The 27,639-nt window shown below is 50.8% G+C and overlaps 1 protein-coding gene across 2 annotated transcripts; it reads left to right on the top strand.

Annotated features, from left to right (window-relative positions):
* The first annotated feature begins 503 nt into the window (after positions 1–503).
* On the top strand, positions 504–27,639 carry Plekhd1 (pleckstrin homology and coiled-coil domain containing D1). Of its 2 annotated transcripts, none has more exons than XM_052739437.1 (14): positions 504–893; positions 8,934–9,027; positions 9,381–9,470; positions 9,667–9,743; positions 10,468–10,559; positions 11,490–11,542; positions 20,419–20,513; positions 21,715–21,808; positions 23,211–23,389; positions 23,848–23,980; positions 24,682–24,826; positions 25,130–25,279; positions 25,513–25,681; positions 27,393–27,639. In XM_052739437.1, the coding sequence occupies exons 1-13, from the start codon at positions 745–747 to the stop codon at positions 25,677–25,679; spliced, it is 1,518 nt and encodes a 505-aa protein (XP_052595397.1). In that variant the 5' UTR covers positions 504–744; the 3' UTR covers positions 25,680–25,681; positions 27,393–27,639. The 2 variants fall into 2 exon arrangements, with proteins under 2 accessions (XP_052595397.1, XP_052595398.1); XM_052739438.1 differs by lacking the exon at positions 27,393–27,639 and adding an exon at positions 26,403–27,385.

The following is a 27,639-nucleotide window of genomic DNA, read 5'->3' as shown; positions in this document are numbered from 1 at the left end:
AAGCGGTTCCTTGGGCACTTACCTAAGTCTTAGCTGGCCACCGGCCTGCCCCAAGAGGTAGGAGCGTCTCTGCTTTTCAGGTGAGAAAAACAAGGTCCAGCGGCTTGCAGAGCCATTTAAAGCCTGGAGTTGGAATCACAAGTCCAGTTCCCTAACACCACGCCCACGCCCAGAGGCAAGCAGGTGTCTGCAGAGTGACTCCTGCCCATCACCAAGCACACCTAACCAGCGTTTTGATTTGGGCGCCACGGACCTTGAGGAGCTGGGGGATGCACTGGGCGCCTGGGTGGGGGTGGGGAGGTGCAGTGGCCAAATTCCCGGCCGAGCGACGACAGGCCGGGACCCTGCGGATTCACTGAGCTGGGTTGTGCAGCGGGCGCCAGCCCTGATTGGCGCTCGCAGCTGGCCTGCGGCCGGCTCACCTGCCACTCCCAGCCAATCCAGGCCACCAGAATTGAGGCTGCCCGCGCGGGAGGGGGTGGGGGGAGTGGATGCTGCGAGCCTGCCGGCCGAGCTGCCTTCCCAGCGGAGTTCCCTCCCGGCCGGCGGCGCTCCCGAGCTTCGTCCCAGCCTCTGGCTGCAATTCCCGCGCCCCTTGGCGTCCCGCTCCGCTCGCTGGGACGCGCCCCGACGGCGTCCGGAGCTGCCTTCGCTGATCGTGCCCACGGCTGCCCGCCGTCCTCCCTGTCCCTTCCAGTCCCACGAAGGGGGTGGGCCCGGCCCGGGCAGCGCCTCCGAGACAGGATGTTCACGTCCAAGTCCAACTCCGTGTCGCCATCGCCGTCCCTGGAGCAGGCTGACGCGGACGCGCTGGACATCAGCACCAAAGTGCAGCTCTATGGGGTTCTGTGGAAGCGGCCGTTCGGGAGATCGTCCGCCAAGTGGTCCAGGCGGTGAGTGAGTCCCCGCGTCCGGGGAGACCTCCCCTCCCCACCTTGGGAGGGAGCCCCGGGCCTCAGGACCCCTCCCACTCCACCAGTCACCGCCCTGCCTCAGCCTTCCTCTATGACCTTGGCCCACCCCGGCAGTTTCTGTCTGTGCTGTCCCCAAAATGCGACTTTAATTGGCCGCTGGAGCTAGAATGGAATCACGGGCCTATAGTTGCCGGGAATTCTCTGAGGAATGAGAACTGAGTCCCAGGTCCCAAGTGGCGCGGCTGCATATGGGCTAGAGAGACTGAGGTTAAGTTGGGCCAGACTGAGCAGGAGCCGCCCCCTTCCCCCCTTGCCCCCTAACCCTCCCCCTACCCACCCCCGTCTCCCACCGGAGAGTCTGCAGAGACCTCCACAGCCAATTCCATCCCTTTGTTGAGGCTTAAAGTGGGCTGGGAGATGGGCGCCACTCTATCCAGCAGATCATGGGCCATTCTGAAAGACTCAGGAGAGAGAACCACAAACCTTATGTAAGAAATTGTGTTGGCAACCCCTCCAACTGTGCCTTCACACACACACACACACACACACACACACACACACACACACACACACACACACACACATACACACACACACACACACACACACACACACACACACACACACACACACACACACACACACCCCTGAAGTTGGAGTGGGAGAGAGGGTAGATTGGTCCTGTCCAAAGGATTGATGTTTGGAGAGGTGTTGGGGAGAGCCAGAGCAACACTGGCCCCGTTCTCAGCACCAAACTCCAGTTGAAGGCTCCGGATAAACTTGGCTTTCTGTGTACAAACGGTCCTGACAGGTATCGGGAGAGGGGGAGCTGCAAGTGCAATGGACCAGTTTCTACACCGCTTTCCTCCTCAAGCCCACTAGGATTTACTGCTGGTGTATAGAAAACTCAGACTGCATCCTGGCCCTTCCCTGGAGGGTATGGCCGTTCTTGGAACCACAGCCCCTTCTCCACCCCATACCACGAGTCTGAGTGCCTCGGATGTTTTCAGGACCGCAGATCACGTGCGTGTGGTAGCGGTTAGTTTTGATGTTCGATTTTGATGAATAATTTAATATTCCTGTAAGACCTCAGGACAAATGGAGGTGTGGATGGGATTTTGCGTTTTGCAGAGATGGTTTCATACACTTTTATTATTTCTGGCTGATTTCTCTTGGGGATTTAATGGGAGGCAGGCCCCCTTGAGTCCCTCACAAGTTGAGTTTCTCTCCGATACTTTAAGTGAAGGCTTGGAGGAGTTTGAAGGTTATATGAGAGGAGGCTGGCAGGGTTGCTGTCTGAACTGCAGCCACTGAGGGCTGGGAGCGTCCAATCTCTGCCACAGCACTTGGATGAGTATGGGGAGTCCGGGAAGGAGTCAGGGAGGCGCTATGGTGGACTTGCTGTGCCAGGGCCAGTGTGCAGAATGTCTTGAGCTACCTCAGGCAGCCTTCTCTCTCCAGCGGGGCTGACTTTTTGTCCTCATTTAAGACTTTTTCTGCTAGGCATCTTGACCTGATTGCATCCATTACGTGGTAGGTGCCTTGGACCCCTCGGCTGAGTCTCCTGGCTCCCCTGGCTCCTATAGGTACAGGGGGACCTGGCTACTGCATATGCAGTTGATTTGGGGCTGACAAGTACCCGGAGGAAAATCTCTTAGCTAAAAGCATGATTGTAGTGGCCAGGACGCTTGGGGGTGGGGCCCTGGGAATCTCTGTCAGTCGTCCCCACAGCCACCCAAAACAAACCAGTCTAAGTCAAAACAATAAGTCCCAGTGCCAAGTCAAGTTCTCTACCCTTTGGAAGAGACTGTCACCTCTCACACCTTCCTTGCTCAGGAGTTGTCGCAATGCAAAGATTCTCCCTCCTCTGACCTGCCAGCTCTAGACCTTTGTTCATGTTCCCACCTCTGGGAGAATAGCGTCCCATCCTCCACCCCATACACACTCGATTTTCCTTTGAGTCAGCAACAGTCAGAAAGAGTATAGAAGCAAGCCTGATGCCCAGCCCAGCCTTCTCTGGCTTCCCAGTAGGGCCTCTGGGCTCCAGTTTCCCATTTGTGAAGTGCAGTCTCTGGACCTCAGCTAATTAGTGGCCACAGGAAGGCTTGGGACAGGGCAGCCAACACCCACCACTGCAGAGACTTACCATTAGGGAAATCGATGCTCTGGTGGGCAGCTGAGGGAAGAGGCCCAGAAAGGCTCCACGCTGCATTGTCGTAACCAGCCATTGGGCAGGACGGAACTGGCTGTGGCTGGCTGAGTTCTATAAGACCTCTCCTCCTCAGAGTCTGTCTTGGGGGAGCCTCCAGTACCCCCACCTTGCCCACACAGCAGTGGGACGATGCCCTCCTGTTAGTTTACTTTCCTGTGGGCAAAGGAAGGGATCCAAGTGTTCATTAACACAGAAAGGAGAATTTCCAGAAGGGTCTAGAGGGCAAATTGGCCACAGTCCTCTCCTTCTTCTGGGAGTAGCATAAACTCAAATGCAAAGACCTGTGTGCTCTGAGCAGGAGGAGGAAGATGGTCTTGGCTTCAGTCAGGGTCAGCAAGGGATACCTGGGATGCCTTTCTGAGACCACCATGGTGCCTTCAGGACTCAGCTCACCCTGTCCTAGCTGGGAAACCACACCTTGGGTAGCCTCTTGAGGGCGAGATAACTTTGGCTCCAAGATCAAAATCCCACAGAAGTCTAAATCCTGCATCTTGTCTCCGTTAATCCCCAGGAGGTGTTGAACTCAGATGTCCCGCTGTCAGGAACTCTGGTTCCTCAGCCTCCCCACCCCCAACCCAGCCATCTCCACTGCCACACACCTCTAATCTCTCACACATGGTCTTTGTGGGCAGAGCAAACCATACTGAAAGCATGGCAACATGGAGGCTGAGGGACATGACTTTCCCTCAGTGATGGGAGAGTGCTTTCAGATGGGCTTTTTCCTCTGTTTTCTGAAGCCTATTTTATTTGACACTTTATTTTTCAGTTTTTGTGTGTTGATTTTAGGTTTAGTTTATTTTTTTAAATTTACATCTATATGTGCATGCCTGCTTGTATGTATGTATACCATATGTGTGCAATGCCACTCTTTTGGTCCAGACTCAGGCATACTACTGAGACCCTCTCTCCTCTGCGCTTACCCATCACACCTCCTCCTTTCTGCCCTGCAGGATGTTCCCAACTTCCAATCTCTCTCCCCCAGGTCTATACCCCCAAACACTGGAGCATTGAAGAGCTCAGTAGAGCAGGCTGGCTACTGCTGCTGGTTCTGTTTCTTCTTCTTCTTCTTCTTCTTCTTCTTCTTCTTCTTCTTCTTCTTCTTCTTGAGATTTTACTTATTTATATCATATATATATGTATATGTGTGTGTGTGTTCCGCCTGCATGTATATCTGTACATCTTGTGTATACAGTGCTCACAGAGGCCACAGGGAATTGGATCCTCTGGAACTGGAGTTACATATGGTTGTGAGCTGACATGTAGGTGCTGGGAACTGAACCCAGGTCCTCTGGAAAAGTAACCAGTACCCTTAACCACTGGGCCATCTCTCCAGCACTGGGCTGGTCCTTCTTTAACAAGGCCTGTCTGATATACACTGCATCTTTGCTCTGAACATTTTTTCTCTGCCTCCACTGGATCTCTCAGGAGACCAGTGTCAACCACGGAGCTCTGACTGGACCGTTATTATACTCAGAGCACAGGGTAAAGGGAAAAGAAGCCACGCTATGAAAATCCTTCACTTTAGATGACATCTGTGTGTCCATCCTGTCACTCAAGCTAAAATCCTGGCCATGGTGTCTTTGGACTTAGGTCACCCTGCTCCTGTCTAACTATTCAGCATACTCTGCTGATTTTTACCTTCTAATAACTCTGGTTCACCCCTTTGCCCAGATGTGACCTCCTCAGGGCCTCCTCTCTTAATTCTAAAACCACAAATTGACCTCCCAGGACTTGTTTGATATCTGTGCAAGGTGTATGTATGTGTGTTGGGGGGGAGCTGCCTGCTCTCAGCCCCTGTTTACAGACCCACCCTCTCTCCTTCCCCTCCCCCTATGCCCTGGCCACCCCTTTAGCACTTATCTGCACATAACACCAGACATATTTTGATAACCTTGAGCACACTGTTCTCTACATAGGCCCCTCTCTGTCTAGAGAACATTCATTCATCCCCTTGGTGGCCACGCTTCTGGTTTTCACACAAACTTCCCTTGTTGCTCTAGGTCCTGGTGCTTTGTAGAGGCTGTGTATTCTCCAGAGCACTCTGCTGTGTTATAATGTCACAGTAATGGATCCTAGTGCTTCACGGGGTGATAGCATCCCCCTGGTACTTTCTACGTTGCTGTGTATCCCCATGGCCTGACGGTGTCACCCCATAGCCAAGTGCTTTATATTTTTAGCTCCCCCATTTACCCATTGTGTGATCTGGGACTTATTACTTGATTTCTCTGCAGACCAGTTTCACCACCTACCTTGAACAAGCAGTGAATGAATTACTACATGAACTGTTGGTGCTCAAACAGGGTCTGGTACAAAGACGGAATTGATAAACATGAGCTATTTTAAAATTCCTTCTTTCCACATGCTCTCTCCTGCATTCAACGCTCGAGCTCCTTGGGGACAGGGACTCACCAAGCTGTCAGGGCCCAGCACAGTACCTGCTTGGCTAAGTAACTGGTTCTGTAACAGGCCTCTGGCCTGAGCCAAGTGGGCACTGCAGCCGAACTACAGGGGTCAGCTCAAGGGAGTCAGACAGCTGGTGATAGCGGTGAGGAGGACCGGCATCACAGAGCACAGGCAGCTGAGAACTTGAGCTCTGTGAACAGAGCGCCGAGTTTACCACTCACCCGTTGCCTCCTCTCACTGTGGTCCAGTTTTCTTACCAATGTACTGGAAGACCAAAAACCCTGCCCATCACTTGGAGACATTTAAATAAGATAATATCAATGAAGTATGTGTAACAAAGGGCATACCTTCCTGACTTCTAAGTTCTTCCATCTGGAGGTGAAATAGCAGAGGGGGGGGGTCCTGAGGATATGGCTGACTCGGGTGGATCGCTTGTCTAGCATGCATGAAGGTCTGGGTTCAGTTCCCAGCTCTCCATAAACCAGGCATGGTGGCTCATGTCTATAATCACAGCATTCAGGAGGTGGAGGCAGAAAGGTCAGAGGTTCAAGGTCAGCATCAGCTATATGGTGAGTTTGAGACCAGCCTGACCACCTGAGTCTCTATAATAATCAATTAATTAATATTAATATTAATAGTAGACCAGAGAGAGAAGGCAGCCAGGACTAACATGAAACCGTTACCATACACAGACTCCAGGCTTTCTGAAAACCCAGGATGGCTAAAAGCAAACGCTGATGGTAAAGCTTCTCCAAGGACAGATGTTGGCCCTGGAGATGGGGGAAACTTCAGACAGGAGGAGGACAGGGCTGTGGCCTGTGATTGGAAAGCAGGAAGCCAGCCAGTTGGGCTGCAGCCATGTCCTCTTCAGTGACTGTTGTGTGAGCGCAAATGGGAAGAGGGGCGGGGTGCCTGCAAAGCCACTGAACTTAACGATAAGGAACAGCAGCAATCAGAATAACAACGAGCACGGCCTGTGTGTTTACTACGAACCAAGTCTTCATGTGATCAGACTCGTTTCCCTCCCAGCCATGAGAAATACCCTTTAATGGTCACCCACGCGGGACCTGAGGCCCAGGAAGACTAGATGTCTCTCCCCATCACTGCTGGTGACTGGCAGAGCCCCCACCTTGGCCATTGCAACGCGGCTTCCCACATCTCTATCCTAGGTGTGTCCTGAGCCAGGACAACAGCTCCATGAGCCATATAGGGAGCAGGAGGCAGGCCTGGTGGTCCTGAGTTCCAATCCTTCTTCTGCAGTTGTAAGGCTTTGTATGTGACGTCATATCTAAGCCCTTCTTCCCTCACCTGTGACCTGGGAGTGAAAGGCCCCGCCTCCAGCACTGGTCTGAGAGGCAGGTTCTCTGATCTTCACATAATATGCCTCACAGAAGCTAACACGTAGAAATTGTGACTGTGACCAGCTCTTACACTGGCTGCCCAGCTCTGTAGGGCCCAAGGGAGGTTGGCCCAGCCTTGGATACTGAAGGGAGAGTGTCTAGAACAGGGCGACTTTGAGGGAAGGTGTGGAAAGAGGAATGCCTCTCTACACAGTCTTACATAGACTTGCAAGGGCCCCAGCTGCTGAGGAGAAGCTAAAAGACATCCGCCAGAGTGGCCACCACCAAGGCAGTTGGATAAGCAAAGATCTTTTGGATCTTGTCAAATGAGCCACGGTGGGTAGGAGCTTACCCTCTGCCTCCAGGTCTGTGCCAGGTATGGCTTATGTGGCAGTCATGGTGACTCTCAGCCTGCTGAAATGTGACCACCATGGAGCAAAGGCCGCCTGGAGCATCTGCTCTGCCTTTCTGTGCTTGCTTTGGAAGGGGAGTGACATCTGGGGACACCCTGTATATTGGGAAGATGCTGGGAACTCTACATGCCTCTATCCACTCTACATACCTCTCGCCTCCAGTGATGTGTGGCAATAGCTTGTTAGCACATTCTCTCCTATGCCAGGACCATCTGTTTCTCATACAGCAACCAGGGCTAGCCTTTTACAATGTAAGTCAGGCCATGTGACTCAAAGAGGGCTCAAAGCCCTCCCATGGCCATTATACTCAGAGAGAAAGCCAATCTCTACCAGATAGTTTCAGCTCCTCACACCACCTGACATGCTAGGGTTAGAGGGATTAGAAGCATGTGCCCACGAGTGAGCCTCATGTGGCCAGGGCTGGCTTTGAACTCACTACGTAGCTGAGGATGACTTTGAATGCCTTGTTGTCTTGTTTCTACTTCCTGGATGTTTGGGGTTATAGGTGTGTACTACCATGCTAGTGTATGTGGTACTAGAGATTGCTTGGTGTATGCTAGGCAAACACTCTTCCATTAACTACACCTCCAGCCCCAGTTCCTCTTTTGTGAAGCTCCTCTAGGTCATGGTCCTGCCTCCTTATTAGCTCACTGAACCATAGTTACCTCCTAAAAATCCTGTTTCCAGATACAGTCCCTCTGCGGGTAGGGATTCAACATATGAAGGGGTGCATGAGGCACTATTGTGTGTGGGGGAGGGGCAGCACTCTTCTGCCTGCCTGCATTTCCAGCAGAGGGTCCTCACAGGCCATGCATCATTGAGACGGGGGAGATTGCTCAAGTCTATGAGTTCAAGACCAGCCTAGGCAACTTAGCAAAGACCTCCATCTCAAAATGTGTGTGTGGGGGGGAGAGGGTGGGATAAAATCATGAGCTCACACCAAAGTACAAAGTTGAGCTTCAGTTCCCTTGGGAGAAGGACTGCTGCAGCCATTCAGGCTGCTCCTCCACTCTGCCCCAAAGCCTCTGTGCTCACAGGGAAGATCACGTGGGCGATGGAACCTGCAGGGGTCCTCTGACTTCTTGACAGCTCCTCACCAGAAGTGAATGGTTTAATAACAGGCTCTTGGGGTGGTTGTGCTGTATTTGATTTTCACGGTACAAACGCTCCTGCTGTGGCCTCTGTTGTCACCACTGTCCTGTCACTGAATGCTGAGCAGGTAAGAGAGTCAGTCACACTGTTGGCCATTGTGAGTCTATCCTAGCAGGTTCCAATAAGTCGCTGCTCTGAACTTTCCCCTGCTAGGATAGACTCAAATCCCATTTGATTACCCTGAAACACCCGTCCAGAATCATGTGGCTCATCCTCCATCCACACCTGGAGAGGCGCTCCCACACGTCTGGAGTCCTGGATAGTTCACAGGGTAAAGGGACCCGAGTAGGACAACAGGTTTCTACTGTGCTGAGGAGGCCAGTCCTGGACGCGAGTCACGGGCACCCCTCCTTCACTGCCTGTACAGGAGGCCATCTGAGGCCACTCTGTGCAATGTGCAGTGTGGACTAGTGTCCCCATGGGCTCCCATGTGAGTCCAGGGCCCCCAAGGATGTTCTTGACCCCTAAGATCTCACCATTTTCTCACGCCTCCCCATAGGTTTTTTATCATCAAAGAAAGCTTCCTGCTTTACTATTCTGAGAGTGAAAAGAAGAGCTTTGAAACCAATAAATACTTCAATATCCATCCTAAGGTAAGGAGGCACCTTTCCAGGGCCACAGCGAGGGAGGGACCACTGGGGACGTTTGGGAATGGCAGGGAACTATCTGTTGCCTTGATTTGGCTTAGAATCTAGAGAACAAATCCTCTCAGGGCTCAAGACACCCCCTGTAGCCTCCCCATACACACACACACTTCCTTAGCCACAGAGCCCGCCCCAGCTCTTCTTCCTTCTGGGAATCCGTCTTAGTCTTGATGTCATAACCCTGGGATGTGGTCCAGCCTGAGGTCCTTGGCAAGCCCTTGGCTTTCTCCAGGAGCCTCCCGGGACTCTTAAGTGATGTAAGCTGAGTGAGGTGGGAGCTGCCTGCTCTGCTTCTTCCTCAGGGTGTCATCCCACTGGGCGGCTGCCTGGTGGAGGCCAGAGAAGAACCCAGCATGCCCTACGCCATGAAGATCTCACATCAGGACTTCCACGTGAGTGGGGACCTTCCCCTAGCCCAGGGTCCACAGGGCTAAGCATCTTCATCTTGATCCCCTGGGAACAGCCCTGTGCAGTCTAGCCTGAGAGAACTGTCAGGGCCCAGGCCTGTTGGGGGTGGGGAGCAGAGAAGAAATCGCCTCCCTTTCCTTTGGAGTGGACACCTCTCACTCTGGCTCCTCTTCCCGGCAGGGAAATGTCTTGTTGGCTGCTGAGTCTGAGTTTGAGCAGACACAATGGCTCGAGATGCTGCAGGAGTCTGGGAAGGTGTAAGTGTCTGCCAGCTGGGCCTCTGAGGGGCCAGGATGAGAGCGGATGGGCTAGGCTGGCCCTGCCCACCTGCCTGTCTGCTGGGTCCTGAGACAGGGCCGTGGGAGCTGGCCAGGGTGTGTGGGAAGAGACAGCTCAAGCTGTAGAGCATCTGTGAGGGTGCCCTAAGTGGTGAGTTTGGGAAGGTGTCTGCAATGATAGGTGGCAGATGTGGACACCATTAGCCTCCAATTCTTGGGACTTAGTCAATCATCACTCCTCATATTCCGAACCTCAGTACGTCCATCTTGCCCTCCCAGACCTGTAATTAACCCTAGTAAGGACCAGAGATGGTGTTTGCAAATCACAGAGACCGCCTGACCAACACAGCCTGTGCCCATGCTTCTAACCCAACCAATAACACTGAGTGCCCAGCCTGGAACCAGGTGGTGGGCATGCAGTGTGTAGAAGGCTGCAAGGGCAGCAGTCCCTCCCCTCCTCTGTGAGCGAGCGCTCTTGGCTCCGTCCCTGTGGTCCACTTTGCAATCTCAGCCTCCAGTTACTGTAACTGATCAATGCTGGTGGCGTGCCCAGAGCCCTGGGTGCCAGACTGAGCTGGGATTCTGCAGGTCAGAGGAGGGGCTAGCACAGAAAATGTACTATCTCCTTCTCCCTGGGCCTTCCTCCTGGTTTAACGGTTTGTATCTCCCCCTCCCCTCTCTCCCATCTGTCTTCCCTCCCCAGGACCTGGAAAAATGCCCAGCTAGGAGAAGCTATGATCAAAAGCCTGGAGGCACAGGGGCTACAGCTGGCAAAGGAAAAGCAGGAATATTTAGGTTAGTTACGGGGTGAACTGGAATCTGAAGTTTCCTGATAGCGGCACTTGGGGACCTGAGTGACAGATGGAGAGGGGCTTGGTCGGAGTGGTACGGGAGGTCTCTCTGGGGCTTGGGAGGGAGCTTGGCACCTAGAGCACTTGATGATGTGATAAGCATCTTTTTGATCAGAGAGCTAGAAGCAGGAGAGACTAGCGGCCAAGTGCTTGGCTTTGGATCCGGCCCTGTCACCTACCTACCTGATGTGTGGATCTGTAGGCCACTCAGTCTCCATAAGCCTCAGTTTCTTGCTCCTTAAAGAAGAGATGGAAATGGTCCCTGGTGTTAGAGGTGGGGTGGAGATCAGCTTAAAGGGAAAATCCCTGGGTGTGTGTATGTGTCGGGCCTTCAGTTGAAGGACCTAAAAATGGAAAAATACTATCCTGCCTGAGTCCCAGGTCCCTTCCTCTCTATCTCCTCACCAAATCCACTTTAAACCTAGCTTCAAGACTCCAGGTCCCATGCTCTAACTGTCTGCTAAATGCCCCCAGTTGAGAGATGATGAGAATGGGTTGATCCTCTTCCTGGGAACCCTGCTGAGACATCTCAGGCCCTGGGCCCTCTCTGCCTACTCTAAGCAGACCTCCCTTACCTGGAAAGTGCCCTCTCCAACTAACTAGGCACTAGTGGGGGCAGTAGAGACTGCAAAGACCCACCTGAGCCTCCATGGTCACGTCCCCTGTGGACCTAAGGATGCACAAGACAGGGCAGAAGACCTAAAAGACAGCTTGGCCCAGTGAGACAGCTTCAGTTCAGCAGAACAGGACCCCACCCCTGGTTAGGAGTGCAGACCTCTTCCCTGGGAGACGGCATAGGTGACAGAGGTCACCCAAGGCCCCTACCCTCAGGACCCCCGAGCTGTTTTCAGTGGCTGTGTGCTTGCCTTGGCAGACAAGCTGATGGAGGAGACAGAAGAACTGTGCCTTCAGAGGGAGCAGAGAGAGGTAAGCACATAGTGTGAGTGTGCAGAAAGACTCAACTCCCCCTCATGGCTGGCATTAGGGCAGCATTTCTCAACCTGTGGGTCATGACCCCTTTGGGGGGGTTGTTTTCACAGGGGTCGACTAAGACCATTGGAAAACACAGAGATTTACATTGTGATCCATAACACTAGCAAAATTACAGTTATGAGGTAGCAACAAAAATAATGTTATGGTTGGGAAGTGTTCCCACAACACGAGGAACTGTAATAAAGGGTCTCAGCATTAGGAAGGTTGAGAACCACTGCATTAGGGGATGGTGCTGGTGTGGGGAGGGGGTTGCTAGGCATCCAGAGACTTGCCTGAGAGACCTCAGACGGGATGGAGCAGTGAGGCCACCAGATGACAGTGTCTTTACCTTGCAGTAGCATCTTGGTGGGAAGCATATTTCTCTTGTGAACCCTCAGGAAAAGAATGAGTGAGGAGCAGGTCTTAGAGACAAAGCCATCTAAACATTTCATAAGAAGCTTGCTGGTATCCACAGGAGGTTGTAATGTCCTTAGTTTTGGTGGGGTGCAGGGGGGGCAGGGGGGACCCTTCTGGTACATAAGAGTGATGGGGTTTGAGAACCTCAGAGATCCATTCATTCTGTTGCCATCAACAACACTAGCCCTGTGGAGGCTCAGCCCAGGCTTAAAGCAGACTCTTGTCTCATTTGAGCCATTGGAATCTGCTCCATTCCCACACCTGAAGGGCAGGGCATGTGGTAAGCAGAGGGAAACCTGGAGCCAACCTCCTGTGGTTGTATTTGACCTTAGCCCTTCTAACTGGATGGTCCCTGACAAGTTACTTAACCTCTCTGCATGTCAATATTCTCATCCAAGAACCTGAGGAAAATAATAAAACCCGACTTCTTAGGGATGTTGTAATGGTTAAGCAGGACGTTACATCCAAAGCATCTGACACACTGTGTGTACAGGGTATGCTCAGTGACTAGCTGTTCTTCTTAGCTCATGCTCTATGCTCATGTTATTACTAATTATGGGCCACTCCTGCCTGGGTGAGGCCTGGCATTGCAAAGTGGTGCTCAGAGGAGCCTACATCGAGGAGACTGACCCAAGCCACTTCCTTCAGCCTGGTCCCTTTTCATTGTCCTCATTCAGGCCAGCCACAGGGCTGAGGCCATCAGCTGTAGCTCAGTGCCTGGCTGTGACTCAGCTCAGGAATTCAGCTCCTTCCCCGCCGCCCCTCAAGGGACTCTAAAAGATGCCCTAAAGCCAAGAAACACAAGTCTCCTTTGGACCCCAAGCCCTCCAAGTCCTGTTACAGCACCCAGCCTCAGATGAGAGCATGGTAACATGGAGAGAATCAAGACTGGGCTGACTTGACTCTTGCAACTTTACATTGTGGCTTAATTTCAAACCACTACGACAGTCCACTTTCATTCTTCTTCCAAAATTTCACCCCCTGTGCCCACTTATTCTTCCAAATAGACTTTAGAATCTTTTCATTGATTACAAATGAAAGAAAAACAAGGTTGAAGATTTTAATGTGGAGATATGGAGTTGAAAGTAGGGTTTTGTGTCTTTAAAAAGTATTTTATGTGTATGGGCACTTTGTCTGCATGCACATCTGGTATGCCTGGTGTCCAGGAAGTCAGGTGAGGGAGTAGGACCCTGAACTGGCCTCACCATAGTGCCTTGCTTCTCTTCTCCCAGAGTTTGAGCCCTAAGGTCTGTACACTCTCATCTAAATCCCATTAGAGTTTGGGCCTCTTCTCCATAGCATCCTAAGCATTTGCAATGAGACTTTGATATATGGTCAGAAACTTTAAGGACAGATGATTTGGGAGGCCCAGCATAGGATGGAGTGGGAGACACAGCCCCCAATGGGGAGAGGAGACTTAGCCAACAGAGGTTGAATCTGGGGCAGAAATTGGCCCAAGGAAAATTTAGACACACTATCTAGGTCTTAGCTTGGAAATGAGGGCAGCGGAGATCCAGGGCACACGGGCCTCGCTTCACGCCACAGCACTGAAGTGGGATGCTGGCAGCTACAGAATACAAGGAAGGTGCAAGCCCAGATGTTGATGTGGTGGGGGACTTCTGGAGCAGGCAGCAGGAAGGGAACCACCCCAGGTCTAAGCTCCCTGTCAGTGATGTGCTCTAGCCCAGAAACAGAGCCCGGATTCTGCTCCTGGTCTGGCCACACTGAGTCACTGTGCCTGCTCTTCCTTAGTTAGCTCCCCCATAGGGTAGGTAGACTTGTCCCCAGTACCTTCCCCTCCTGTTCTAGATCAGAGATTGGCAGAGGGGTTTGGGGCCGCATAGAAAGAATTCTGTATCCCAGAGACAAGATGGCTCTTCTGATGATGTATGAGGTTTCCAGGGGATAGCCTGACCCAGAGGGAGCCTTGGATTCTGCAGCCAGGAGACCTGGCAGAGTCTCAGCTTCAATACTCACGGTGTGAATGTTGTCTGATTCCTCTGGACTTCGTGTTCTTCATCTCTAATGCTTAATAAAAGTAACGGCTGCTCTCCGTTCTTCTGGGTTGCTGAGAAGCTAAACGGACTAGAATTCAGGGAAATGTGCCATGGGATGGCGTGGCCATGTACCTGTAGCCATGGCATTTTCCACACGTCAGAGAAAGCCTGGAACTCCTAGCCTAAGTGTTTTTAGCCAAGAATGCATACAGAGCTGCCTGGGCATATCTTCCAGGGCCATCAGGCTTTGCTCTTTTTTTTTTTTTATTTTTTCATTTATTTTTTTTTTGAGGGCGTGGTTCTCTCAAGACAGGGTTTCTTTGGGTAGCCCTGGCTATCCTGGAGCTCACTCTGTAGACCAGGCTGGCCTTGAACTCACAGAGATCTGCCTGCCTCTGCTCCCAAGTGTTGGGATTAAAGGAGTGCGCCACCACCGCCCAGCAGGCTTTACTGTTAGTGTAGCACATTCTGTAGATTTTGATAAATATAAAATGCCACTAATTCACCATTGTGAGATCACAGAGAATAGTTTCACTGCCTTAAACATTCTGCATTCCCTCTGTTTGTCTCTCCTACCACTAAGCCCAGCAACCACTGATCTTTTGACTGTCCCCAAAGGTGTGCTCTTTCCGGAGTGTCATGGAGTTGGAGTCATACACCAAGTAGGCTTTTCAGATCACCATCTTTCACTTAGTAAGGTACATTGAAACGTCCACTGTGCCTTTGTATGGCTTGAACACTGGTTCCTTTTCAGAGTTAAATAAATTTGTTTTGTTTTGTTTTTGTTTTTTTGTTTTTTGTTTTTTTTGGTTTTTTTTTTTCGAGAGAGTTGAATAAATTTGTTATCTGGGTATATACCTATTTTCTCATTGAAGGACCAACCCTCTGGGTTGTTCCAGGTTTCAGCGATTATGAATGGAGCCATTATAAACACTCATAGATAGTTTGTTGTGTATGGACAGACACTTGTCAGTTCACTTGAAAAAGAAACAAGGAATGTTATATTCTTTTTAGTTTATTTGGTGTAAATTCAATATTTAATTTGGTGGAAGAAATTGAAATCACTTCTTCAACTCACGTCACTCAGAAATATATTGTTTAATCTCCAGTCACTTTGTGGCTTTTCTTGCTATTGTTTTGATATGAGTTTCTAGTATAATTCATTACTGATTAAGAGCAAATGTTATATGGTTTTTAGTCTTTTAAATTTGTTAAGGAGTGTCTCCTCCTGTGGAGGCCAGGCTCTCTTGATGAACGGTCTATGCGAGCTTGGGAATAATGTGGAATATGCCACCGTTAACAGTGTGGTTTGTCAATCCTAGAAGTTTGATCTACCATGACAAAGTCAGGCCAAGTGGTTTCAACGAGAGCAATCTATTTCTCAGAGTTCTGGAGACTAGAAAATGAAAGATCAAGTAGTTAAAAAGGCAAGTTTTATTCTGAGGTCTCTCCCATAGGCAGCTGCCAGTTGATGGTGTACTCTACGTCCTACCTTGTCCACACATGGGACAACATGAAAAGCACGCTCTCTGGTGTATTTGGAAGTTTCTCTCAGTGGAGACATTCTTTATTCTTTCAGAGTGTGGCTTTGTTATTTTGCTTTGGGTTTTTGTTTGCTTGCTTGCTTTGTGAGGTAGAGTGACATGTAGTTTAAGCCAGCCCTGAACTCCTGATCATCTATGTTTCCTGTGTCCACCTCCTGAGTTCCGGGATTACAAGAGCACACCATCACACCTGGCCATTGTCTAATTAATTGTCTTGTGTTTTGAATCTTGCATTTAGGGGGTGTGTGTGTGTGTGTGTGTGTGTGTGTGTGTGTGTGTGTGTGTATGAAATTTCCATCTCCCCACATATATTAATCATCTATTTTTACATATCTATTTTTTTCTATTAAAGTCTTCAGCATATAACCCACAGTTGGGTTTGTTTTTAATTTTTAACTCCTGGTCTGATCATTTTAACAGTCCTGCTATCTGACTCTGGTTCTGATAATCTCTTCAAACTGTATATTATATTTTGTTTTGAGACAGGGTCTCTCTATGTAGCCTTGGCTGGCCTGGAACTCACTATGTAGACCAGACTGGCCTCCAACTCCCAGGGATCCACCTGCCTCTGTCTTCTGAACCCTGAGATTAAAAGCCTGACCTGGATGGCACTTGATAAGCACTTACTAATGGCAAGCCGTTTGCATGAATGAACTTGTGCGTAACTCTACAAGACTGTGCTTCCTCACTTCAGGTAGTGCTTGAAGTGCCCCTCCCCTCTCTGCTCTAGGTCTTAAGAAGTGATTTCAAGAGAACTCTCCCACCAAATTAAATATTGAGACCTAAGTCTAAAAAATAATATAACATTCCTTGTTACTTATTCAAGTGAACTGACAGCGTCTCTCCATACACAACAAACTATCTATGCATGTTTATAATAGCTCCATTCATAACTGCTGAAACCTGGAACAACCCAGAGGGTCGGTCTTTCAATGAGAAAATAGGTATATACCTATTTGGTTGGGGGGGGGGAGACAACAACAAAAGATCCTCACCTAAGCCTGCGGTCCTGCATGGCCTACAGTGTCTCCTTTGTCAGCCTCCCTGCATCTCCGACCCCAGCCTCTCACCCATCCTGTTTGCTCTCATGTTTCATATGGGCCTGGCTTGGTTCTTCCAGGCAACATGTTTCCATAGGGGCTTTGTATGTACTATTCCTTCCATCTGGAATGTTCTTTCCTCTTGTACTTAACTAGGCAAGGCACTGAGCTAAATCTCCAACCCATTTATCTACCCAGCTTTGTCTCTCAGCTCAAGAATCAACCGAATGCCCCTCTTTCCACCCTCCGTGAAGTTTTCTATTCTACTTACATCCAGGACAGATTGACCTGGAACTGGGTCCCTGTCCTGCAGGACTTGTATCTTGTTTTGTAGTACTCTCCGAGATACCGGATTATTTTAGTAATACTGGATTCCTACATTTGATCTGAAATCCTGGTCTGGGTTTCTTAGTAGCTACACTAGACCATAGGCCCTGTAAGAACATCTTCAGATCCCGCATGCAGAGCCCAGCAGGTGCTTGGAACGTAGGATGCACTTGGTAAATAGATGTAGCGTGAGTGAACAGAACTATGAGAAAAAAATCTCACTGGTCTATTTCCTGGAATTGCATTGAGCCTGTCAATTACTTGCAAAGAATCCTCCCTGTATTAAGGCTTCCTGATCAGGAGCCCCTGTGGTTGTATTCTCTTCATGGGTATAATTAGTTTTATTGAGGACCAGAAATCATGGTCTGTGAAGCATGGCAAACAAGAGGTGTTTAGCTTGGAGGACAGGAAACTTGGGAACAGAATTTTTTTTTTTTTTGGTTTTTCGAGACAGGGTTTCTCTGTGTAGCTTTGCGCCTTTCTGGGACTCACGTGGTAGCCCAGGCTGGCCTCGAACTCACAGAGATCCGCCTGGCTCTGCCTCCCGAGTGCTGGGATTAAAGGCGTGCGCCACCACCGCCCGGCTTTTTTTTTTTTTTTTTTTAATACTTGAAGGGAAAAGAAATTAGTCTTATTTGATGGCCTAAGGAGAAGCTAGATTCGGTGAGGGAGGCAGACTTGGGCTGAAATGGAACTGGCGGACAACATGGGCTGCTTGCTTCTCCAACTAGAGCAACCTGGAGTGACCAGGTGCTGGCTGCTGCTGCTCTTGGCCCTGCGGGTCTTCTGTTTGGCTTGGACTATATAGGCTAGCTCCTGTCTTGTGGACTGGGTCCCACCGGCCTCAGAGACTTAGAGAGAGCCTGGAAGAGAGTGTGACAAAGGCCAGGAGCGAGGCAGCTGCTGAAGGGAGAGAACGTTTGAGCAAGGGCAGAGGTGGTGGCTCGAGAGACGGGGAGAGGGGCAGTGTTGTTGCATGAATGAGGTGAGCCCTGCTGTTGGTTCCCTGTGAAGATTTCCACAAAACCTTCCATCATTCACCAGTGCTTTTGTGTCTGTGGCTTTTAGAGGGGGGTGGGGGTGGGGGCAGGCAGAGCTGGCAGAGGGCGGGGCTTTCTCTAGGTTGTTCAAAGCTGAAACCGATTTTCTGATTTCCTGCCATGAGATACTCAAGCCAACCTTGACCACCTGTTGGCAGAAAATCCTCAGGGGATTCAAGCATCCTGTGAAGACTGAACTTCCTTTAAAGTTGCTTTGGTGCAGGATGGCTCTGGTCCATGACACCCATTCTGCTGGCCCCTTGAGGCAGCAGCACATGCTTCCCTGGGCATCGCTAGTCATTGACACAAGCAGAAACATCTTACCACATATGCTTGAGACCTCTGAGTGGAGAAGAAAGGCCAAAGGCTGGCTTGTGTTTGTTGTCCTATTGTGTTCAAAGTTACTTTTCTCTTTAAGGTTCTTAGAGACACTGCCTAGCATCTGCCAGTCTCCCGAGGTGCTTGGGCACTAGGGAGGGAAGGTCTGAGTTTCAGACCCTGACTGACAGTTCAACAGAAGCCATTCCACTGTGATAACGAGTGAAGGGAGAAGGCTGTAAGCTGCAGGGCTAGGGAGCTTTCCGGGGAGCCTGAGTGCGTGAGGCTGAAGGGTAGAGTCCTCTAATAAGTCCTGGGTGATCATTTCTGAAACAGCAGAAGCCTTGGGACCTGTGAGAGCCATTATGGAGCTCAGGTGCTTCTGGCTAGTGAGTTCTGTGGGCCTCTCAACAGCCCTGGCACAACTGACAAACAGCACCAGAGGAGAATTGGTCAAGTGTGTTGACTATGGCCAGAGAGGCTCTCAGCAGCACCATGTGTATTAAAGCAGAGAGTTTCATGTTTCTTTTTTAACACTGTTATTATTATTATTATTATTATTATTATTATTATTATTATTATTATTATTATTATTTGAGACAGAGTTTCTCTGTGTAGCCCTGGCTGTCCTGGAACTCGCTCTCTAGCCCAGGCTGGCCTCGAACTCACAGAGATCTGCCTGCCTCTGCCTCCCAAGACCTGGGATTAAAGGCGTGTGCCACCACCACCCAGCCTCAAATTTCTTTTTTTAAGGTCTGAAGTTTTCTTCAGTTGTAAGGGGGAGAGGGATATGTGCAAGAATACAAATTTAATTTATATCTTATTAATATAAGATGTGTCAAATATAGATATGGCTAGGTCATGGCTTCTGCAGCAACCAAAAGCCCCCATATGTCCATGGCTTTTAACAGCACAAATGTGTTTTCTCACACAGCTACTTGGGCTGGCGGGAGCTCTGTTTCATGTGTCCTCATTCCTAGGGATCCAGGCTAAGGGGACCCCCACCTATGCCAGGGGAAAGGAACCATAGCCCACCACACACCATCTTTTCAAAAGATATCTGCCTTCCTGCTCACATTCCGTCAGCCTCAGCTACTCCCATGAGCCCCGCTACCCATAGCCAGTGTACTGGAGCTGTGCGTGTGCCCTGGAGCCTCAGAATGCCAGGGAGCAGCCCGGGTGGAGGCAACATTTAGCAAACACAGGCAGTTTGTAACCACGTGCCAGTAAAGATTTGATGAGAAGGAAGTCACTTACTTGGGTAAGAAACTTAGGCGTGCGGATTAAAATGAGACTCTCCCCTGTATCTATTTTATTCCCTTTTTGCATCTCTTCAAAGCCAGTGGTAACAGCGCCCTCCATAGGCAGTGCCATTCCCTACCAAGGGTGCCATTATGCTTGAGAATAAAGCCCCTAGGTGACCAGATTGTAATTTAGAACCGGAAAGCGAGAAAGCAGATGCAGAAACAATATGCTCCCACAACATAAAATGTGAAAAACAAACAAACAAAAACCGTGAGCTAAACTTCATGAAATGGATCCCTAATACCACCTGCTACAGATCCAGGGAAGATAGGATCCCTAGCCTAGAGGCTCCAACTTGCTGGGGGAAACATTGAGGCTGGCTAGCTTCCCTGAAGGGACCTGTCCTGGGCTTTCCGACACTCCTACTCCGGTAGGTCTGAGGAGAGGGAAGCTGCCCATCCCTAGAGATAAAGAAAACCTTATTGTCTGACTCCTGGGTTGGGAATAGCTTTGCTTTGCCACTATACCCGATGCCATTCTGTGTCCTGGAAATACACACTCCACGGGGTTGTTTTGCTTTTGTTCCACGCTTGGAATAACCGCTTCACGTTGGGATGTTAGCTCCCAGTGTTGCCCAGCGGAACCACATCCAGGTTTACAGTCATATCTGTCAGAGGACCCTTGTTGGGATCATTAACTGTTTTCATGGGCCAGGTTCATCACATTTTTGGGTTAGTTGAGACCACATGCCACTGAATGGCTCCTTGGGATTTACAAGTTTGCCCTTTTGCCCTAAACGGAGCCAAATTCTCGAGGGTCCCCTGGGCTAGCGAGAGGAGGGATCGTCCTGAGCCTAGGGGCCCTGCACGTCCTGTGACTTTCCTCTTCTCTGGTTCTCTTCAGGAGCTTGAACGTCTGAACCAGGTGCTGGAGGCCGAGAAGCAGCAGTTCGAGGAGGTGGTGCAGGAGCTGAGGGTGGAGCAAGAGCAGATCAAGAGGTGACGGCAGGCCTGGGGGCGGGCCTGGGGGCGGGCCTGGGGGCATGCCTTGTCCCGGGAGAGGCAGCTGGGAGGGGTGGGGTGGGGGGTTTACCCTGGCCCTGGGAGGGGCAACAGGGACGATACTCTGGCCCTGGGAGATGGGGGGGATGACGGAGTGAGGGATGCCCCGGCCCTAGGAGGGGCAACAGGGGGAATGCCTTGGCTCTGAGAGGGGCAGCAGAGTGATTTTCTAGCCCTGGCAGACCCATGGGCAGCCAGACCTGCAGAGAGCTTTACCAGGAAACCACTCAATGCTCCAGGTCTTGAGTATACCCAGAAAATACGCCCCCCCCCCCAAGTAGGTCATTTCCAAACATTGATAATGACCTCTTGCCAAGGTGTGAACAAAAGTGTGAGACACGGGTGACTGCAGCCTAACCTCTTCCAAGGAACAAGTCCCCCCACCCCTCCACCACCTTTGTGAGAGCCACTTACCCAAGTTATTGGCAACAATCTGGCCTGGCCTAGAAGTGCTGCCCACAAAAAAAACCCAACATTCTCCATCTCTCCTGGAATCCTTTCACATTTTAGTTCATGACACATTGGGATCTTCAGTCTGATGTATTATTTACAAATCTAGTTGCCCATGATAAGCATTAATTGCATTATAATCTCATAAAGGTGGGACATGTGTGTATCCCCAACCCAGGTGACTCAGATGTAGTCTATGCAGAATTTGGAAACTGCTTCTGTGATTGATGGTGCTCAGTGTCACACCACCTCCACCATCATCATCATCTTCACCACCACACGGACTATCAGTGACAGTCCAGAAACACTTACTCGGGACAACCTTATTTAAGGGAATCATTTAGATATGTGTTTGGGGGAGGGAGAAATACGGAGACTCTTTTTCCTAATTTTTAAAGTTAGTGTACAAGTAAGAGGATCTCCCTAAGTAAAACACCAAGCACTTGTTGGACACTGAATTAGAAGCTAAGTTCTTGGCTTCAGGACCTTTCTTTGTCCGGTAAGTAAATCCACATTTGGCTGAGCGTTCCTTGCGGCCCTGACTCTGCATCTGTTTTCAGTAGCCAGTGTTGCAGAGCACTGGCTGTCCAAGGGCCATACTGAGCCACATCAGCTATGACAGAAGCATGACTGTAGGCAGAGGTTGGCAAGAGTGCCCACTGCCATTCCAGCTCTCCATCCCCCACAGGGAGCTAGAACTCACTGCAAGATGCCTCAAGGGTGTGGAACAAGAGAAGAAGGAGCTGAGGAATCTCACAGAATCCTTACAGCGCACACTGGAGGTGAGAGGGTTGCTCGCCCAGGAGGGTAAGTTGGCGGGTTGGGTTACGTAATTCTGGATTTCTCGGTATTTCCTAAGGAAGGTACTTACAGGAGAATAAGCATGAAGGGAAGCTTATCTAAAGGACCCTGTCTGTGGATGGTTGGGAACTCTAGCTGGCACATGAAACCCAAAGCATGGACTGGTTCTTCCCAGACCCAGAACAAACATTCTGCCTTGTCCTTGTGACGACCGTGGCCTCAGGAAACCTGCTTTCTGTAGTGCTGGTCTTATACCAGAGGCAGGATTGATTAGAGTGAGAGGTGGGGTCACCCACCACATCCTCCTGTGGTTCCTTCACTTAGCTGCTCCTTGGTGAAATTGAGCATGAAGGGAAAGCAACTTCCAGGTCACCTTCATCTGATACACGAGACCGAGAGGGGGAGGGACAAGCAGCATGTGTCAAGGACAGAGAACAAACTTCTTAGCATAGCATGCAAGTACAACCTTCCAGCCTTTACTCTCCTGCTTCCCCTCCATCCCCTGCTCCAAGACACTCCAGCCCCTGCTCCAACCACTGAGCTCATGCCCCTAAGGAAAACAAGCTTTTTGATCCCCCCACACCTCTACCCTACTGTCGCTTCTACACAACATATCTTTCTCATCTCTTCTTTGGAGAACGATTTGTTTTCAGACTCAGCTAAAATGTCTCTTTAGTCAGCTTTCTTGACTCTTCTAGGTCGGTATTTGCTCTGTTCCCAAGCATTTTGCACATCTGCTGTAGGATTAACTCTGGGTTGTGTTTTTGAAACTGTGATCTCTACTTGGCCATGTCTTCACAGTTTCCCAAAGTCCAGCACCTGAAGTGAGCTTGGGACCATATACTTTAGTTGAGTCCATCAAGTGCGTGAAGGCTACAAGACTTTCAGTCTCCCTGGAGTGACTGGAGCCTTGGCTGGTTTAGCTTTCCCCGTCATGGGAGTGGTCACCATGGATATTTCCAACCCCAGAATTTCACTGCAGTGTTTTGATCCTGACTGATAAATGCAGAGAATGTCTAGATGCACTCTTGGACTGCTCCTTTGGGGTATTTTCACATGAGCCCAATATATCTCCTTTCTCCTTGAGGAACAAGGACCTCAAAAAGCCATGTTGCCCTGAGGCCTTGGGACCTGGCCCTGATAGGTACCATCTCTATTGGAAGTCACATTGGGTTCCTCCTTGTCTGTCTGTCTGTCTGTCTTCATGGAGGAGTAACCTGGACATGTTGTAAGGAAGAAGATCTTGGAATGAGGCACGTGAAATGTCCATCATGGAGGACTGAGGGAGGAGTAGATCACTCCCTGGAATTGCAAGGAGACCAGGGCAGCCATGCTGGAGAACTAACCCCTGCTCCTCCCCACCCTTCCTTGCCTTTGTGCCAGGAACTCTCCATAGAGAAGAAGAAAACCCTAGAGATGCTGGAGGAAGATAAGAACCAGCCACAGCCATCGACCAATCAGAGTGAGCAGCCACTTGCCAGTGATGGTCTCCATAGCAACCTCAGGCAGATTGAAGAGCGGATGCAGGAGCTTTTGGCAGAGAAGCTTCTGGCCGAGAAGCGGTGAGGCACCTGAGACCACTGGGTCCTCCAGTAGCTTGGGGGCTGTGACTGCCCTCAAGTTATACAACTGGACTTGAGTTCCAGCTGTCATTGACGAGACGGGTCACTTACTTCCTTTTTGCCCATGACCTGACTTTCCCAAAGCTGCCTTGACAAACCATTCAGAGCAGCATCAAGTCCTCAGAACAGTGCCTGTGGCCAGCCAACAGGTTCTCATAGCTTCTATCCACCTGACCCATGAAGAAACCGAGCCTCACTGGGGTTGGCAGACTTCCTGAGGTCAGAGAAGTAGCAATCCCTGAACCTCTAAGCCTAGGGCTCCCATCACTCCATACCACCTCCCCTCATCGCCTAGCTGACTGGACCCGAAGAGGGGTCAGTCTTTCTCTAGCCATGTCTCTCGCAGGGGCACCTCCCTTTGTAGGCGAGCACTGGGTAAGCATCCCTCCCGCCCACAGGATGAAGGAGAATGAAGAACGCTCACGGGCCCTGGAGGAGGAACGGGAGTTCTACTCAAGCCAGTCTCAAGCTCTGCAGAACTCGCTTCAGGAGCTGACTGCAGAGAAGCAGCAGGCTGAGCGGGAGCTCAAGGTATGCAGCCCGCATGGACCTTGTGCTCTGGGCTCTTCCCAACTGCTGGGGACTCCTGCCCATCCCTGTACTTCACAGCTACCCTCTCCCAGTGTGTTCAGCTGGCCAGATTCAGGGATGGGTTTATCACAAGAGGTAACAATCTCTCTATCACTGGTAGACAAGTGTTAGGAACAGGGCCATGCCCGGTCATCTGGGTCATGGGTAAGGCACAGAACCAAGATATGGAAACTTCCATCCAAGCCCATTGAGCCCAGGATGATCGGGAAAGGTGTGCTAGCCATTTTTCCCATTACTGTGATGAAGCTTCTGTCAAAAGCAGCTTAAGGAAGGAAGGTTCATGGTTTGGGGGATGTAGTCTGTCATGACAGGGAAATCATGATGGTGGGAGTATGGGGCAGCTTGTGTCATTGGGTCTGAAGTCAGGAAGCAGAGAGATGAATCTATACCTTTTCCCCTTTCCTTTCTGTTCAGTCTGGCACCCCAACCCATGGGATAGTACCACCCACACTCGGGGTGCACCCTCTCCCCTCCGTTAAACCTTTCTGGAGATGCCCTCACAGACACACCAGAGGTGTGTCTCCTAGGTGATCCTAAGTCTGGTTCAATTAGCAAAGAAAATAAACCACCACGGAAGGCTTCTGGGGAGGTGGAGACTGCTTCCTGGACTCAGCTTCCCTCTTGCCTGTCCCTCCGTCTAGGCTGAAGTGAAGGTACGCATGGACCTGGAGAGACGACTTCGCGAGGCAGAGGCAGCCTTGCGGAGCCTGGAACAAGGGCTCAATTCCAAGGTTCGGAACAAGGAGAAGGAAGAGAGGATGCGGGCTGATGTGAGCCACCTGAAAAGTAAGGCCTCCCCCTCCAGGGCCCAGCCCCACTAGAGCCTGGAACAGGGCCTGCATGTGTGAAGTGGTCCTTCCTAGAATCCCCTCTCCAGTCACCATCCTGTAGGAGTCCCTTTGCGGCAGCTGGGCCTGGGGTGAGGGTATGGGAGGAAAGCCTGAAGTTTCGTCCTCTTTTTCAAAAGCTCAGAGCTCTGTTCCCAGCGGATCTTCTCTCTGAGAGCTACAGGTTGTGGTCTGAGTGCTTAGGAGGGGAAGGACAGGCCCAGAGAAAGATGCAGCCAACTGCTCCTTCCCACCACCACAGGGTTCTTCGAGGAGTGCATCCGCAATGCAGAGCTTGAGGCCAAGATGCCGGTCATCATGAAGAACTCCGTGTACATCCACAAGGCCGCCACTCGTCGCATCAAGAGCTGCCGCTTCCACCGTCGCCGCTCCAGTACTTCCTGGAATGACAGTGAGCGCTCATGTGCCTCTGTGGGGTCGGGTGGCACAGGCTGTGTCGGCGGCGACGAGGCAGGAAGAGGGCTGGTTTGGGGACAAGTAGCCAAGGCTGGGTAGTATGCCCTTGAACCTGGCCCTACCAGACTTGGGGCCAAGTGAAGCTCAGCAGCCTGTAGGGCTGGACCGAGGGAGGGAGGGTGGGCTCAGCATGGGGGAGTGCCATGCATTGGTCTTTTGTCTCCCCAGTGAAGCCATCCCAGTCCTTCATGACCTCCCAGCTAGAAGCCAACAACATAGAAGAGCTAAAGGAGGTGGCCAAGCGGCTAAGCCGAGACCAGCGCTTCCGAGAATCCATCTACCACATCATGGCCACCCAGCCTGGGGCCACTGCGCTCCCCCGGGGTGGAAAGTGATGGTACTCCTCTCCCACCTCCTATCTCTCCTTGGTAGGGTAGGAGGGAGGCCTGACTCTCCTTGGCTCCTCTCCACCAGAGCACCCCTGGGGGAGGGGTACCCTTATTCTCAAAGGAGGTGATAAGTCCCTCTGCTTTACCTCGAGCCCTGACCTTGGAGATCAGAAGAAAGTGTTGGAGTCCCTGGAACTGGAGTTATGGATGGTTGTGATCCACTATGCGGGTGCTGGGAATTGAACCTGGGTCCTCTGGAAGAGTCACAAGTGCTCTTAACCACTGAGCCATCTCTCCAGGCCTGAGCCCTGACCTTGGGTCTACACTATGTAGGTGGCTCCACACTGGGAGCTACCTGGTTGTCATGATGAGGCCCGACTGTGTGTGGAATCTGTTGGTCAGGAAGAGAAAATATTCCACAAGGGTAGGCAGGGCCTGCCCACTGGCTGAGGACTGAAAAACTTCGCTGGTACCCACCTGATACCATCTGTGACTCCGCTGCTCTGCCCCTGGTCTCAGGACACCCCCTAACTCTCTCTTTGCCCCTGTTCCCCCTATACAACTTCTGTCCAGGCTCCTCACTTAGTCCATGTCCTTGGAGAGGGAAGAGCGGGTCCTAAGACACAACCCCATACCCTCTCTGCAGTATGCTACTTCCTGGGGGCTGCCCTGGCTGTAGGGCCATCCAGGCCTCCCTTCCTATTTACGAGTGAACTTCTCCGTATACAGTCTCAACAGAGGGAGCGGGAGAAGTGTGTGATCCCACCTGGGGAAGATCAGCCCTGATTGGGAGCTCTCAACCCAGGACGTTCCCCAAAGTACACACAGCCGGCTCAGGAGTGCGGAAGCCAAGGCTCCTGTATTTTCCACAGTCGGGCAGAGCTTTAGCTGCCTCAGGCTGTTGTGGCCCTACTGCCACAGATCACAGAGGTCTGTCTCCTTCCCAGCTGGCTCCGCTTGCTGCCTCCTCTCCCAGAAGCGGCTTCACTCAGTGAACCAATGCAGCCATGAACCCACCACAGGGGAACATGGGCCCGTGGGGAGCCAGTAGCCATTGGCTGGTTCATTGCTGTTGTCATAGCGACACTGTAACACCAACCTGCAGATTTTGTGGAAGACCACTATGTTGCAGGAGGACAAGGACCGCGTTCCTCATCTGTGACAGTCTTAGGGGCTCATCCCTCGGAAGCTGCCTGAGTCTATCATTCTCTCCAAACAAGACTAGGGGAGTGTAGTGGAGATGTGGTGCAATGGTTAAGGACACTTGATGCTCTTACAGAGGACCCAGATTTGGTTCCCAGCACCCACATGGTGTCTCACAACCATCCGTAACTCCATTGCCAGGAGATCCAACACCCTCTTCTGACCTCCACAGGCACCAGACACTCACATGGTGCATGTACATACATACAGACAAAACATTCATACACATAAAATAAATAAATCTTTAAAAAGTGCTTAAAAGGAGCCAAGTGGCGGTGGCGCATGCCTTTAATCTAACACTCAGGAGGCAGAGGCAGGTGGATCTCTGTGAGTTCGAGGCCAGCCTGGTCTACAGAGTGAGATCCAGGATAGGCATTAAAACTACACAGAGAAACCCCGTCTCAAAAAACAAAACAAAACAACAACAACAAAAAAACCAACAACAAAATGTTTAAAAGGGACTGGGTGCTAAGACTTTGGTGGAACAAAGGCATCCTTTTTTTTTTTTTTCTTCAGAAGACTGAAGTGTTCTGAGGGAGGGACTGAAGAAGCAGCCCCTGGGAAGAACCCTTGCCAAGGCTTAGGCTACCCTGTTCTCAGTGGTCACTTCTTGGTGGGGGTGGTCTCAGGTAGGGTACTTTGGAATCAATGCATTTGTGCATACATATAAAGCTTTAAATGTGTATAAACGTGCATAAACCCAGAGCTTGTCTATATAATATGTATGTGGAATGGATTTTGAAATGAAGATTTATAAAATCAA

Source organism: Peromyscus californicus, unplaced genomic scaffold, assembly GCF_007827085.1.
Source record: "Peromyscus californicus insignis strain IS unplaced genomic scaffold, ASM782708v3 Scaffold_15__1_contigs__length_86483966, whole genome shotgun sequence".
Taxonomy (NCBI): Eukaryota; Metazoa; Chordata; class Mammalia; order Rodentia; family Cricetidae; genus Peromyscus; species Peromyscus californicus.
Note: the sequence above shows the minus strand (reverse complement) of the source record. Positions and strands in the feature narration are given on the sequence as shown.

Excerpts from the sequence above, each read along its gene's own strand:
- Plekhd1 (XM_052739437.1), top strand. The coding sequence starts at position 745 with ATGTTCACGTCCAAGTCCAACTCCGTGTCGCCATCGCCGTCCCTGGAG. Across the intron at positions 23,981-24,681 it reads AGGCTGAGCGGGAGCTCAAG|GCTGAAGTGAAGGTACGCAT; the intron begins GTATGCAGCCCG and ends CCCTCCGTCTAG. Across the intron at positions 25,280-25,512 it reads CAGTACTTCCTGGAATGACA|TGAAGCCATCCCAGTCCTTC; the intron begins GTGAGCGCTCAT and ends TTGTCTCCCCAG.